Source organism: Trachypithecus francoisi, unplaced genomic scaffold (assembly GCF_009764315.1).
Source record: "Trachypithecus francoisi isolate TF-2019V2 unplaced genomic scaffold, Tfra_2.0 Lachesis_group6, whole genome shotgun sequence".
NCBI classification, from domain to species: domain Eukaryota; kingdom Metazoa; phylum Chordata; class Mammalia; order Primates; family Cercopithecidae; genus Trachypithecus; species Trachypithecus francoisi.
Genome location: NW_022681471.1, coordinates 41,343,151 through 41,356,730, shown reverse-complemented (window position 1 = coordinate 41,356,730; position 13,580 = coordinate 41,343,151). Strand labels below are relative to the sequence as shown.

Here is a 13,580-nt window from a genome sequence, read left to right as displayed (position 1 = left end):
TTCTGTAGTTTGACCTAAATAGGAGTATGTGAGGTTTATGAAATTGTTGGTGATAGTGACAAACCATTTATTACTTAGTATTTTCACTATCATTATTACTGAAAAAATATAGAATTGGTCTTAATTCATTAAGATAATGCAAGACATGACACTTAGCAAAACCAAAGAGATCTTCCGTTCAAATCATGATCAAGCCAATTGTTAGTTGTCAATCACCTGTACAGATGGAGAAGCTATAATTGATAGTAACCTATTCTTGAGTAGTTACAGACTATATATATTTGAGAGAATTTAGAGCAAAATAAAAATTTTAAAATTCTCTACATAACATGATGTAAATTAGAGTGCATTACTGAGAGTAATAAATACATTGTAACTACTAAAGGGCCAGAAAGGATTGATAGATAATTTTTCAGCACAGCAGTTAATGAGTAGACCCCGTCTTGTTTTTATTGTTCTTAGGTTTGTTCATAGTAAATGTTGTTGAAACGAAGTGATATGCTAAGTCATATTTGGAGAGTTGTTATGTTCCTAAGTTAGTACCAGGTAATACTTGATAAACTTACAGAGATGTAGTTTTAAAGGGACTTGATTTTCCTTGAATTCAAACTGGGGGTTCATTTGGAAGGTACTATTAGTACCTGACTTATGCTGGGGTCAGGACCTTATGGAAGGACTTTAATTAGAGTAGGAAAATACCTGGAGACAGAAACATTTCCTTGGGGGAGTCCATGCTTTTCCGGTTTACCTTATCCTCCCGGGGGAATGAAAACCGAATATACTCAGACGTAGACACAAGATACTAAAGAACAATGAACTTGGCCAGGCGCAGTGGCTCACGCCTGTAATCCTGGCACTTTGGGAGGCTGAGGCAGGTGGATCACGAGATCAGGAGATCAAGACCATCCTGGCTAACACGGTGAAACCCTGTCTCTACTAAAAATACAAAAAAGATAGCTGGGCATGGTGGCGGGCGCCTGTAGTCCCAGCTACTCAGGAGACTGAGGCAGGAGAATGGTGTGAACCCGGCAGGCAGAGCTTGCAGTGAACTGAGATCGTGCCACTGCCCTCCAGCTTGGGCGACAGAGTGAGACTCCGTCTCAAAAATAATAATAATAATAATAATAATAATGAATTAAGAACAATAAGCTCCTAAAACCCAGACTGGATCTTACAGCTAGCTACCTCTGTCACCTCCCTTGTCCCTTCTCCCAAGACGTAAAATGTGGCAGGGAGTAAGGTTATGGTGTCTCCTCGGGAACTGGCCCTCCGACATTTGCCCACCTTTATCTTCTGCCTGCTTGGGAGAATATGGAACACTGTTTACCGTAACAGCCACTCCAACTGCTGAAACTGCCAGATCTATGGGATGGGTTCTCAGTTAATTATCATTAAAACAGGAGAGTGCATTTTGTAACTGAGGTACACACATGTAAGAAATAAACACCAAGGACATCTCGCTGTTAAAGCAGCTAACAAGTCATTGTTATGGGCCATTAAAAATCAACAGCCAAACCTGTGTCAATTCCAAACTCTGAAGAGGCTGATCACCTGACCATTACAATCATCAGGATAGAATTTTAAAATAAGATTGTAAATTGTTCACTAAAACACTGGTAGTGGAGAGGAGAAAATAGTTTCAATGCGGGAAAAGCAAAGGGACTTATGTGTTTTTATGATATTTGGAAAGTCATTAATCACTGCCTTCACTTTCCTTTTTTGAAAATTGAATCAGGGTTTTTGGGAGGTAACTTCCTTCCCTCCAGAAGAGAAACCCCTAAAAACGATCCTCACACAAAACCTGAGAAAACATGAGAACAGTGCTTTTGTTTCTAATATGTTAGAATCCCCATATTTATTAGGTTGTTTTTAGACCTCTTCTCCCTCAACTCCTGTTTTTTCCCTCCTTTTCTTTAGGAGCTGTGAAATTGGTTGTAACTGAAAATGTCTGACGGTCTGGATAATGAAGAGAAACCCCCAGCTCCCCCACTGAGGATGAATAGTAACAACCGGGATTCTTCAGCACTCAACCACAGCTCCAAACCACTTCCCATGGCCCCTGAAGAGAAGAATAAGAAAGCCAGGCTTCGCTCTATCTTCCCAGGAGGAGGGGATAAAAGTAAAGTATCAGTGGCCGGGCATTGAAAATGGGCTAGTTTATTCTTTCATTTTTACTTTCTTTCTTAGGTAGTTGTTTCTTGAGGATTGACTGTTCAGGGCCTGCCTGACCTTTACATCTACATCTTCAGAGGTTGCATTTTGTCGGAGAATAATGTTTGATTGATTTACTGTGAGCTGGCAGAAAATACATTTACACTGTGTTTTCCTTTCACATAAAATTAATTTCATAGTGTTAAGCCAAGGGTAATCATAGCAACAGTACTGTCTTGAATATATCAACAGTGACTTTCTTTCTGATAATGTAGAGTAGAATTTACAATAATCCCTCCCTAACTGTAAGTTGTTCTTTTTGGACATTTGGGTATAGGTTTACTTCTGTATACCTTTTTGGTAACTGAAAATTTTGAATTCAGTATATGGGAGTCAGTCCACGTTGCCACAATATTGTCTCTCTGACTATATTGTAAGTGGGAAGGCATTTCTGAGTCATTTGTTTCCATTCTCATTCTTCAAGCTATTGTCCCCTAGATACCCCCATGTGCACTGAGTAGCCCACCAATATATTATTATTTATCCTTCTGGTGTTTAGAATACCATTTGGTGCTTAAATATCATATGCTAACGCTTTGTGATGAGCGGGGATATGAAATCTCTAGTAAGTGACTTTCAGATTGCATTAATTAGCATAAAGCTGAAACATGGCTTCTACAGATATGAAGCAAGTACAAGGGCACTGACACCATAGAAAGTTGTCAGAGGGCAAGAAGGGTGATGTCTTTAGAAGAGAAACAGGACTTTCTCAATCTGCTTCTTCAAGGTAAAATAAATAGCTTTGTAGGTCACATACACTGTTAATCAATCTACAATTCTTACCATAAAGAAAGCTGAAACTATTAGTATGGCCAGTACTGCCACTTGTACACCTACATAACTTAAAAGATGCTTTGTTCTTCATGACCCAAGGATGGAAATGATGGAAATGAAGTTAAACCTCTGGATTGAAGATAAACCGAAGAATAATGAAACACATTCAATGCAAGAGATCTGTGACCATGCAAGAGGAGTTTTCAAAGACATGTTTTTAGACACTGAAATGAATCCAGAAAAATTTTTGTTGGGAGTAAGGGATGGTTTGAGGAATTTAAGGTGCACCATAATGTGGAGACCAGGTCTTATTTGACCGTTGTGCCAAAGAACAAACCGTTCCTGCAGCTCTCATGTTGTATTCACCACAAATTCGGGAAGTGGCTGAAGAAGGGGATTACGTGCCTGCACAAATCTTTAGTGCTATCGAGACTCTCAAGCTTTGGAACCCTTTGAATACTTCTGAAGAGCAAGAGCCCACTGATGCGGAGGTCAGCAAAATCAGAGAGGCTGACATTTCCATTTTTTGCCAATACTTCAGGTGACCTCATAATGAAACCCTTGCTGCTCTATAGAAAACTGTGCCTAAACCCTCTCAGGGGAAATAAATGAGCCAAGTTTCCAGTGTACTGGCAAGCAAATAGAAAAGCCTGGATGAATCCTCCTCTCCTTAAGGGATGGTTTGAACAGTACTTTCTTGGGAATGTTCAAGACTACTTAAAGAAAAGAAAAATACCTTGAATTCAAAGTCCTGCTAATTCTTCAGTCTATTTGGTGTTTCATGTACATTTACCAATATGCATCCTAATGGTAAGGTTGTCTTTATAACTAGCCACATGTCTCAGATTCTTGAGCCTTTCAGTCAGTGTTTGATCTGGCTGTTCAGGAAGGCTTATTATAAACTAATGTATAACTTTCTTCACAATCTCGCGAAGTTTCTACTGTCTGAAGATCCTAGTGCATGAGACTCCTACATCATTACTAATGGCATATCCTTAATAAAGGTTTGGCTGTTGATTTTTAATGGGTTTTCAGAAGGTAACTTCCCAAAGAGGCATTAGATAGTTTAACAGAGCCTGTCATTAATGTGACCTGTGAGAAGACTTGGCTAGAGGTGGTGAAATATCTTTCCTCTATCCCTCCCAAAGACAAGAAAAACCTATGGATGAGGATGAAAATTTGGCACAAGAGCAATCATTGGCAGAAGTTGAATCTGAGCCTGTTGACACTAATTCAAGTTAATGCTGCTAGAGGCTGATCCTCAGGAAGCTTTGTTGACTCCAGAGATTATTATCATAAGTGATGATGAAGACAATTAGGAGGCTGTGGGACTGGAAACAAATACAGCTATAAGAAACAGGAGCAAAATTTTTAGAACAAGATTAAAACCTCCCTAAGAAGGTAATTAAAATTGACATCTTTACATGTGTCAGATATTACCTGTTCAAAGCTTGAGTGACTTACAATTCTATAAAGAGGTGCTATGATGCCTTCAAACATAATCATATTGGACAGAAACAATCTTCAATAGAACTTAAATCATGTGCCATTCAATACTGTTGCTGGACAGCTGATAAAACTACCTTCAGACAAAGTTTGATTTAATTAGACTCTATTAAAAGGTCCTATGAGACTTTTAAAAAGATTACATTGGGAAGAAAGAAACCTCAGAAAAGCCTAAATTATCAAGTAGTACCATTTAAATACTCTTACCGGACAGCTAATAAGCTACCTTCAGACAAAGATTGAATGATTAAATTGAGCTCCATACAGAACTGCTAAGGTGTCTTCAAAAAGGACTTGAGAAGACAAAAGCATCTGTAGAAGGGCCACTTAAATTCACTTGCTTTATAGAAATAAAGCCTCAAGCAAGTTGTTATAACTTCAGGATTCGACTTCACTGACTCTAAGAGTATAGATATCCATAATTTGAACTAAATGAATAGTCCACTTCTGTTCATTGCTTCTCTGTCACCCCCATTTGCCACTACCATAATGAGTGATAGATATATCCTTATCACCACTGGAAGTCATCTCAGGATCTAAATGGAAACTGTATAAAGCCTATCATTTTTACTGATTTAAACTGTGTAAACTCATTATTCTTTTTATGTAATGTGCTGTTGTTATTGTTTGCCTGCATAAAAATATTTATGAGGGTTTTCAACAGTTTACTTGAGACCTCATTTTTGCCCATTTTTTTCCTTCCCGATATCATGATCTCCTCAGCTGAACTCTCTTACCTTGGGGGTTGTTCAGGAACCTGACTCTCATGGGGAAAGAGGGATTACTATTTCTGTGTTCCTATCTCTTGGTAACTGCTTAATCACAGTCAGTCTTGAACTAATGGAAGGAGCACTGGACCTGGGTTCTTGAGACCTGGGTTCATGTTCAACTCTGCCACTGCTTATTGTGACATTGGGCCAGTCACTTGGTTTCTCTGAGCCTCAGTTTCATCACCTGTTAAGTGAGGATAGTAATACCTGGCACAAATATCACAATATTAGTGATAATTGAATATAATTATAAGTACCAGATGGCTATTAAAAGTAAAATTAGGAAGTGCTGAATAACCATAATATCATTATATTTGTAGCATTTTGGACCTTATCGATGAACAACTGAGAAAACTAGGTTTTTGAAATCTTTTATTTTTTAAAAGTAACTTCCTCCCATTTTTTATGTCAATTATAGAAAATTTTAAAAAGAAAATTAATGTGCCTATAATTTAACAAGCCAGAGGTAACTAAGTTGCTATTTTTCTTTTTAGTACCTCTTGGTCTCATCATAAATTGTTCATCAATGTCAAAAACTTGGAAAATAACAATAAGCATATAGAAAAAAATAAAATCACCCATAATCACAAATCCCAGAAGCAATGTTAATATTTTGATGGATTTATTTCCAGACTTTTTCTATGGCTATGTATGCACATATATAATTTTTACATAGAAAAAGTCATAATGCATACAGTTTTGTTGCTTTTATACTTAGCATTTTTATCGTGAATATTTTCCTACATTTATGTGAAGTATTTGTAAATATCATTTTCAATGGTGTATAATGTTTCATCATAGGATGACATCATGGTTTAGTTAACCATTTTCTTTTGTTGGATATTTGAGGGTTTTTCCAAATTGGCCATTGTAATTTCATGATGTCTATTACATTACCTAACTGAAAATATTTGCTTTGGTGACAGCAGAGGATTTTTTGTTGTTTGTTTGTTTGTTTGTTTGTTTTTGAAGAAGTCCTTTTAATAGCTACATTTCATTGACTAAGTGGAACTTCAAGAGACAGGTAGAAGGAAAAAAAAGAAATAGTAGATGTAATTTTAAGATTGAGGATTTATTTTGTTGGTGACTGTTCCAGAAGCTGAATTTTGGTGTTAGAGCAATTTAGGAAGGACAGTTTGCCACCATTTTATGATACTTTACTGTAGAAAAGTTTTCAGGATTTAGACCAGGAAAGAGGCATCCTAACCATATACATTGATTTTATTTTATGGGCCCTGTGAAATCTGGGACTGATCAGGTTTCTCTTTTGTTGGCTACTAGAAAGCTTGGAGCCAAATGTGTGGTCAATGCATAGCACTTGTAATGGGACTCTACAGTATGTATGCACTTTGTATTAGCTTTCTGCCAGGCTCCATTTCATGTTCCTATTTTTATTGTTTTGGTTTTTTCCTTTTACTTTTATATCTGCTTTGAATTTATGCTATCATGTTGTATTTTGTGTATTCTTGTAAGCCACCTGACATCCATCTTGGAACACGGTGGGGAATAAACACATGAATGAATAAATAAATACATTAATAAATACATGAATAAATCAACCAATAAGGAAAAAGCAATGAGGCAAGTGAATGCAGCCAGGACTCTGAAAATTGCATATTGCCTCCAAAAATAATCAATGTTAAGGACTTGAAGCTTGGAAGAACATATTGGAAAGAAGCAGGTGAGGCTGCGAGGCTGCATTTAGAGGTGACATGTTCTGTGTGACGTCTGTGTCTACTGAAGCATGCTTATATGTTTTGTGTCTTCTGGTGCACTTGAGCATTAGGTGTGTTTCAGAGGATATGCAATGCTGTGTAAAGGACTGTGTCTTTAAAGGGCACAGTTCATGTGCATTTTATTGTGGGGAATCGAGAGAGATTTGGGAGCTGGTGAGCCTGGGAATGATGTGATGATCCTTCTTCTTGGAGGCATAGGAGGGAATCATTGTATATAAATCAAATCAAGACAAATAGGAAGTGTTCTACCATTTACTGACTAGTTACTGGGTGCCAACCTATGTGCCAGGCACTTTAAATGTATTGATATAATACTTACAGCCACTCTATATTATTCCCTTTTTACAGATGAGGCAATTTAAGCTCAAAGCATTTAAGTAGACAACGTAGAATCACATAGCAAATGACAGAAGCCAGAAGCCTCCCAAGTCTCTAACTTCAAACCCTATGCTTACTTTACTATATCACACTACCTTGAAATGGGACAAAGGGAATATGTGGTAAACTATGTTCCCAGCATCTAAAAGCCAGCAGTGGCTTTCATTTTGGAAAGAAAGAACTTTTTCACATGTTTTTGAAAGACATGATGATGAGAAGATATTCTTGATAATGTAGATATGCTAACATTTGCTTTGGGTGTTTTGTAGGGTTTTTTTGGTGTGTACTTTATAGGCTTGCATATTGCTTACTTTAAAAAGCTGAAGTTCTAAATAAGTATGTTCATATATGTGAAAGAGTCCTTAAAGTACTATATAGTTTTGTTATTGTATTGAATATATATTGTTCTAATTCCTAGAGTATGTCATCTTCTATATACTCTATACAGCAGGAATCCTTGCTGCACAACAATTATATTAAAGAAAATTCTCAGTTATCCTTTATGGTCTTGTTAATCAAATGTTTTGGTCAATGCATATTACTAACTTTCATCTAATTAATGCACAATAAAATATACTTAGTGTGGTAACAGTATGCAGTCTTTCTTTGGTGATACTGAAGACCCTTTGGGATCTTGCAGTAGCTCAAAGTTATTATCACTGCACCAATAATGTGTAAGAGTATCAATTAATTCAGGGTTCTGTTATCAGAAAGCCAGGTATCAGAGACTGCTACATCCTGAATGGTGCTTACATTCTTGGTTCTGCAAATGTAGCCCATCCAGCTTAGCAAAGAGTGCTCTTTGGAAATCACTGCCCTGCCCTTTTGGAAACCTGAAGGACATGGCATCTTGCTTGTCCTCTAGGGTCAGTGCTATGCCCCAATAGAAGAGTATCTTGTACTACTCCTTTACTCCTAGGCAACCCGTGTTAAAATGGGAAGAAGGTGGAATAAGGACACACACTCCCTATCTACCAGGGTCTGTGCTTCCACTTTAAGGCCAATGAACAGGGAAACTGGGCACAAATATGGTAGCCCCCTAAAACCACCAGACAGTCAAATCCAAGATAAGTATGGAATGTAGGATTGGGAGATGTTTACACTAAGGTAAAGAAGCCACAGGGAGAAATAAATTGAGAGGAAGTAATGACTGAAAGGGAGATTAGGAGGTGGAGAATGTACAGAGGATGGATGGAATAAGAGGGAAAGACAGAAGAGTGCTGTATCAAACATGAAGTTGGATACGTTTTAAAAAATGAAGTGTTGCAAGAAGAGGAACATTGACAAAGGCTAAGGGATATGAAGTTGCTTTCCCCATTAAGGCAAATGAGGCCTCTTTTTTGTCCTCAAACTTTTACCCTATATAATTATCCACATGATCAGAAGGGTCTCATTAAGACATTGCCTCATCTTTGCTTTTTGTTTTCAAATGTTTCCCATCAAAGTTGTTGCATATGTCAATTGAATGCAAATGAAAGTGGAACCAGTATGTGTTGCCTAGAAGGAGATGAGTAAGAGGTAACTTCCTAATGAGTTCCCAGAATAATCACTGTTGCTGAATGTTTTTGAAGATGATACCACTGAAGGTGCTAGCTGTTTGCATGTGTGAGTGGGGGCGACTTGAAGGGCTCACATGTGACTATCATTTTACTTCCCCTATCCCATCATCCTCATGGAACATCTGACCTGTGAATTGGGCTTGTGGCCACTCTTGCAGAATCAGGTACCACATTGAGTTTTTATCTATACATTAAAGCCTGCTAATTTGAGGAGGACATATATTGTTTTCCATAGCCACTGAAGACCTAGCAGGAGAAAATGGGCTTAATATTCCACCAGAGAGAATGGAACTAGACATAAATTCCAGATAGGCTAATTGGATGCTACAGGTTACTAAGAGTGACATTTTCTAGAATCTTCATTGGATATCTCATAGCTTTAGCAATTTCTACACGAAGGCAGGAGAATGGACCTTCCACCATGGGCCTTCCCAACTATATGCTTCTGAGATGTGCTAATATAATAAAAGATAATAAGAGCAGTGAATGTTTAAAATGGCCCAGTTTAATCCTCTTTTCTCGGTAGATATACTTCCAAGGATATCACTCGTAAGATGAAAGTGCTAAGTCTAAACATAGTCACCCTGTTACTTAGTATATTGGTAATAAGATGATGTATTTTGGAAGGCCGTTATAGGTGTATTATAATGTTCAAAACCTCTCATAGCAGTTACCTTCTTCAAACTCCCTATGATGGAGATAAGGCAGGGATTATTCCCATTTTACAGAGGAAGGCAGAAGTTCAGAGAGGTTAAATGACTTCCACAAATTTGCTCCACTACTTAAAAGCAAAGCAAGGCAGACCTAGAATTTGGATCCCCCAACTCCTAGTCCAGTGGTAGTTGAAGACTGTACTGCTTGCATAAAATGAGAGTAGCTTAATTGTAAATAGGTTTCAGCCAATGGAATATGCAAAAATTCAATTTTTACAGAAGCAAGTAGAACCTAGGTGCCTCAGTGGTTACAACAGTAGTCATACCTTTATCCTGACAAGTTATTCCTCCTGAGGGCCTAATTTGCTAACAGGAAGTAACTAGCTTTTGTAAAAAAGAAAAATATGGAATATTAAAATAGAACACAAAAGTCACCTATCATCTCTCCCCTTAGATTCATTCATGATCAGTATGTAAAAGATATTTGGGCCCTCTTACGCATTTAATGAACACCTTCCTTTTCTGCTCAGAATCAATATGTATTTGCCCAAGATGCTAAGTGTAAGTCAGAAATATGGCTGTTATGTGGAATTTCTTTTTACATTTTTATTCACCATGTACTGTCAGTTGCTTTAAATACTTATCACCAACAATAAAATCTATTTTTATGCCTATCTTTCTATTGTAGTCACCACATAGTACTTTCACATATTTCCAATGCAAAAAACAAATAAATTTGTAGGCCCACACAATGATATTCTTTATACCAAAAAAAAAAAAAAAAAATTAGGTGTAAACAAAAGAACTGATCTCTCCTTGTGTACAGGGAAATGTAATTCTTGTAAATTCAGAAGTTGAGAAATTCCTGTGGGTCCCCTCTTGTAATATGCCCCCAAACAGGATATTGTTTACAGAGCAGATGTCTCAGGGATTAGAACATGCTTTGCAGAAATCAGTCCCTCTGGAACTATTACTCTCACAAATGAGCGCCTGCCTCTTTGAAACCTGCAGGGCTGCTGTTGTCATAGGAAGAACTATTCTGAGATACTTACTGTTACCTAAGTATAAGGAAGGCTTCAGAAGGCTTCCCTAAGGAGGGTTATGGCACAGTGTGCTCTGTGACCCACAAATCAGAGGATAGAGCAAAATGGCATTTTTTTAAAGTAAAAAAAGGAACAACTACAGTACTTACTTCACTTTCCTGGTAGCTAAGTAGACAGTAAGGCATTTCATTTCTTACAGACCAAAGGCAACATTTTGTAAATGACCTGTTTGGGGCACTAACTGACAGCCTCTTAGTAACAGATAAATCAATGAAACACCAAAAGCATCTATCATCCAGCTAAAGAGTAACCAAGTCACTAAGGATCATTTGTTAGGAAAATGAAGGATGTCACCCATAGGAGGTGGACGGCCCTTTAATAAGACTTCTATGTCCTTTCAACATGGATTTCCCAAATCAATGCTCAGGAATATTGAGATGAAAAATAGGCCTTTAAATATGACAGATCTCTAACCCAGCCATCTCCACTGTTTCTGCCAGAAGTGGTCCCTGTGTCTACAAAAGTTGTTTGGCTTTAGGAATATATAACACTGAATGAATACAGATTGCATCTGGGTAGGGTGAGGGGGACAAAGGGTGGAAAGAAGGACAAGGGCTTCTGGTGTCAAGCTAGGGATTATGAGATAAGTGCACCTCCCAGGAGGGCCTCAGCGTCAGCAACTTCACTACAAGCCTCCCAGTGGAATGTTTTATTAGGCTTCCTTTATCTCAAAGGACTTAATGGAAGACCACAGGATAGAGACATGGGTATCCAGCCAATGCACAAATCTGGGCTGCATTCTGACTTTGAGCACAGATTTAATTTATTAACTATCTCAGTTTAAAAATTAGAATCTGGAGCATGTTTTTAACTGCTTATATACCACTCAGAAAAGAGTTTTGCCTACTTTTTATGTGCCTAGCTCTGTGCTGAATATTGTGAGGGATACTACGTATGAGACAAGGTTCCCTATCCTCAGGTAATTTTCAACATAGTTGCAGAAATCATACACACACACACACACCCCCCGAGTTTGTCAGAAATTCCAGTAGGTGATCTTAGAGACAACAGATACAGTGGTAGGGAGGACCTCCCCATTCCACTCCCACCATTCATTCTCCTCTTCCACCTGAGTGAAACAGCAACCATCTGGAAGCCTGCCCCCACCATGGCATGTGTACCTTAGCAGCACACAGTTATCTAGCTTGTTTTCTCACACCTTTTTTTTATTGTGTCATTCAACTATTCAAAAATCTTTCTCAGCACATTTTGTATTACTACCTCCGATTTCATCTTTCTTCCCTTCCTGATTTCCAAGGCTACACCCTACTTATTTATTGTGTCTTCTCATTTCCTCATCAACATGCAATATACATCCCTACTTCCAAGCTTTTACTTTTACTGTTCTTCCTAGTTGAGATGACTTACCCTTGCATCGAGGTATCCAGTCTTTAAGGCCCGTTTCTCAAGACATGCCTCCTTCAGTAAGCCCTGACTGTCTACCACGGATTTCTGTGATCTTTTCTTTGACATGCTACTATACTCTATTCTGCCCAACTTAGCACCTAATTTTCTTTGGCAGTATCTATTGCTATTTCTTGTTTATTAAGGTATTTTCCCAGTTAGATTGCAAGTTCAGAATATTACTTAAGTTTCTAATGAATCACCCGGAATAACCTGTCACTACATTGATCCACAATTCAGTGTAGTTGCTAACTGGCTCACTGATTCAAAGGAAAAGAAGCTGGGACAGTAGCAGGAGGAAGTTGTGTTTTAGAGCCAGGGTTGTAAAATGCTTGCCTCATAGAACTAGCTGGACTATGTGTTTATTTTCTTTAGAAAAATTATTTCTGCATCAAAAATGCTTTATACAATATTTTGCTTTTAGCTTTCTGTATTAACAAGGCTTTAAATGTTGCTTTTAAAATTATGACATGTACCATAATATTTTGCATGCTTTTCATTGCTTTTAAAAAGATGATGATTGTTTTGTGCTTTTAGGCTAAATTTATGTAGGAAAGCATTTTCCTATGTCTGTCTTCTGTCATCCTTTTTCTTTTCCTGCATGCTCTGTTTCCAAGAAGCTAGAAAGTGTTCTAAAAAATAAATCTGAAAATGACCATATGACATTCAGTGAGTAGGCCCAACAAAACTTCCAGGAATTTTAGGGGAAGATAGCAAATGGAACTCCTACAACAAGGAAGACTCAGGCGACAGCTTTCTAAATTGCTTTCAGAAGGCAGCCATAGCACCATCTAGGGATTTCATCTGGGGGGAGAATTGGTTGCTTTGCTCAACCTTGAACCATGCCCAGCTATGTTGCCATATATGCCTTTGGCTCCAAAGTGGTACCTGGCAAGAGGTGTGCCTGAATGAATACAGAGTCATTCCCACTGTTGGGGTAAAAATAGCAACGCCACCAATCACAACTTTAACTACAAAAACAACTCTAAAATATACTCCTCACCCTTAGGCCTTCTTGGCAGACATCAGTCATCTTCTCCTCTTCTATGAACACATAACAGCAAATAGGCATGACCTGTCTCCATTTACTGGGCCTCATTTCATATAATGAAGGTCTTTCATTCATCCATTCATTTTTTTGTTCATTTGCTTATTCATTAGACATTGAGTCAGATGCTGTGCTAGGTAGGTGCTGGGGTACAAAGGTGAAAAAGTCCCAGTCCCTGGCTTTGAAGAACCAAAGGTCTAGTCAGGGACACAGATACGTTATTCAACGATTAGAGTTTAGCGTGGTAAGTGTAATATGTAGGAGTGAGAACTGAGGAGAGGCAATTATTCAAGACTGAAGGAAGGGGTGGTTAGGGAAGGCTTCCTGGAGGAGATGATTATTGAACTGAGGTGAGTCTTAAATGGCTAGCATAGAGCTAGCCATTAAGGAGTGAATGGCATCCCAGGTAGAAAGACCATCATTTTGAAGGCAGTAGGC

General features: G+C 38.1%; 1 protein-coding gene across 2 annotated transcripts in view; it reads left to right on the top strand.

Moving 5' to 3' along the window:
• The window catches only part of PAK3 (p21 (RAC1) activated kinase 3), a 137,539-nt gene that overhangs the window by 25,666 nt on the left and 98,293 nt on the right, over positions 1-13,580 (top strand). For both annotated transcript variants that reach the window (XM_033201166.1, XM_033201167.1), the window contains exon 6: positions 1,918-2,119. Coding sequence is in view for 1 of the 2 variants with exons in the window: in XM_033201167.1 (XP_033057058.1) it covers positions 1,945-2,119 (175 nt within the window). In the remaining variant the exon portion in view is untranslated. The remainder of the gene's footprint in view (positions 1-1,917; positions 2,120-13,580) is intronic.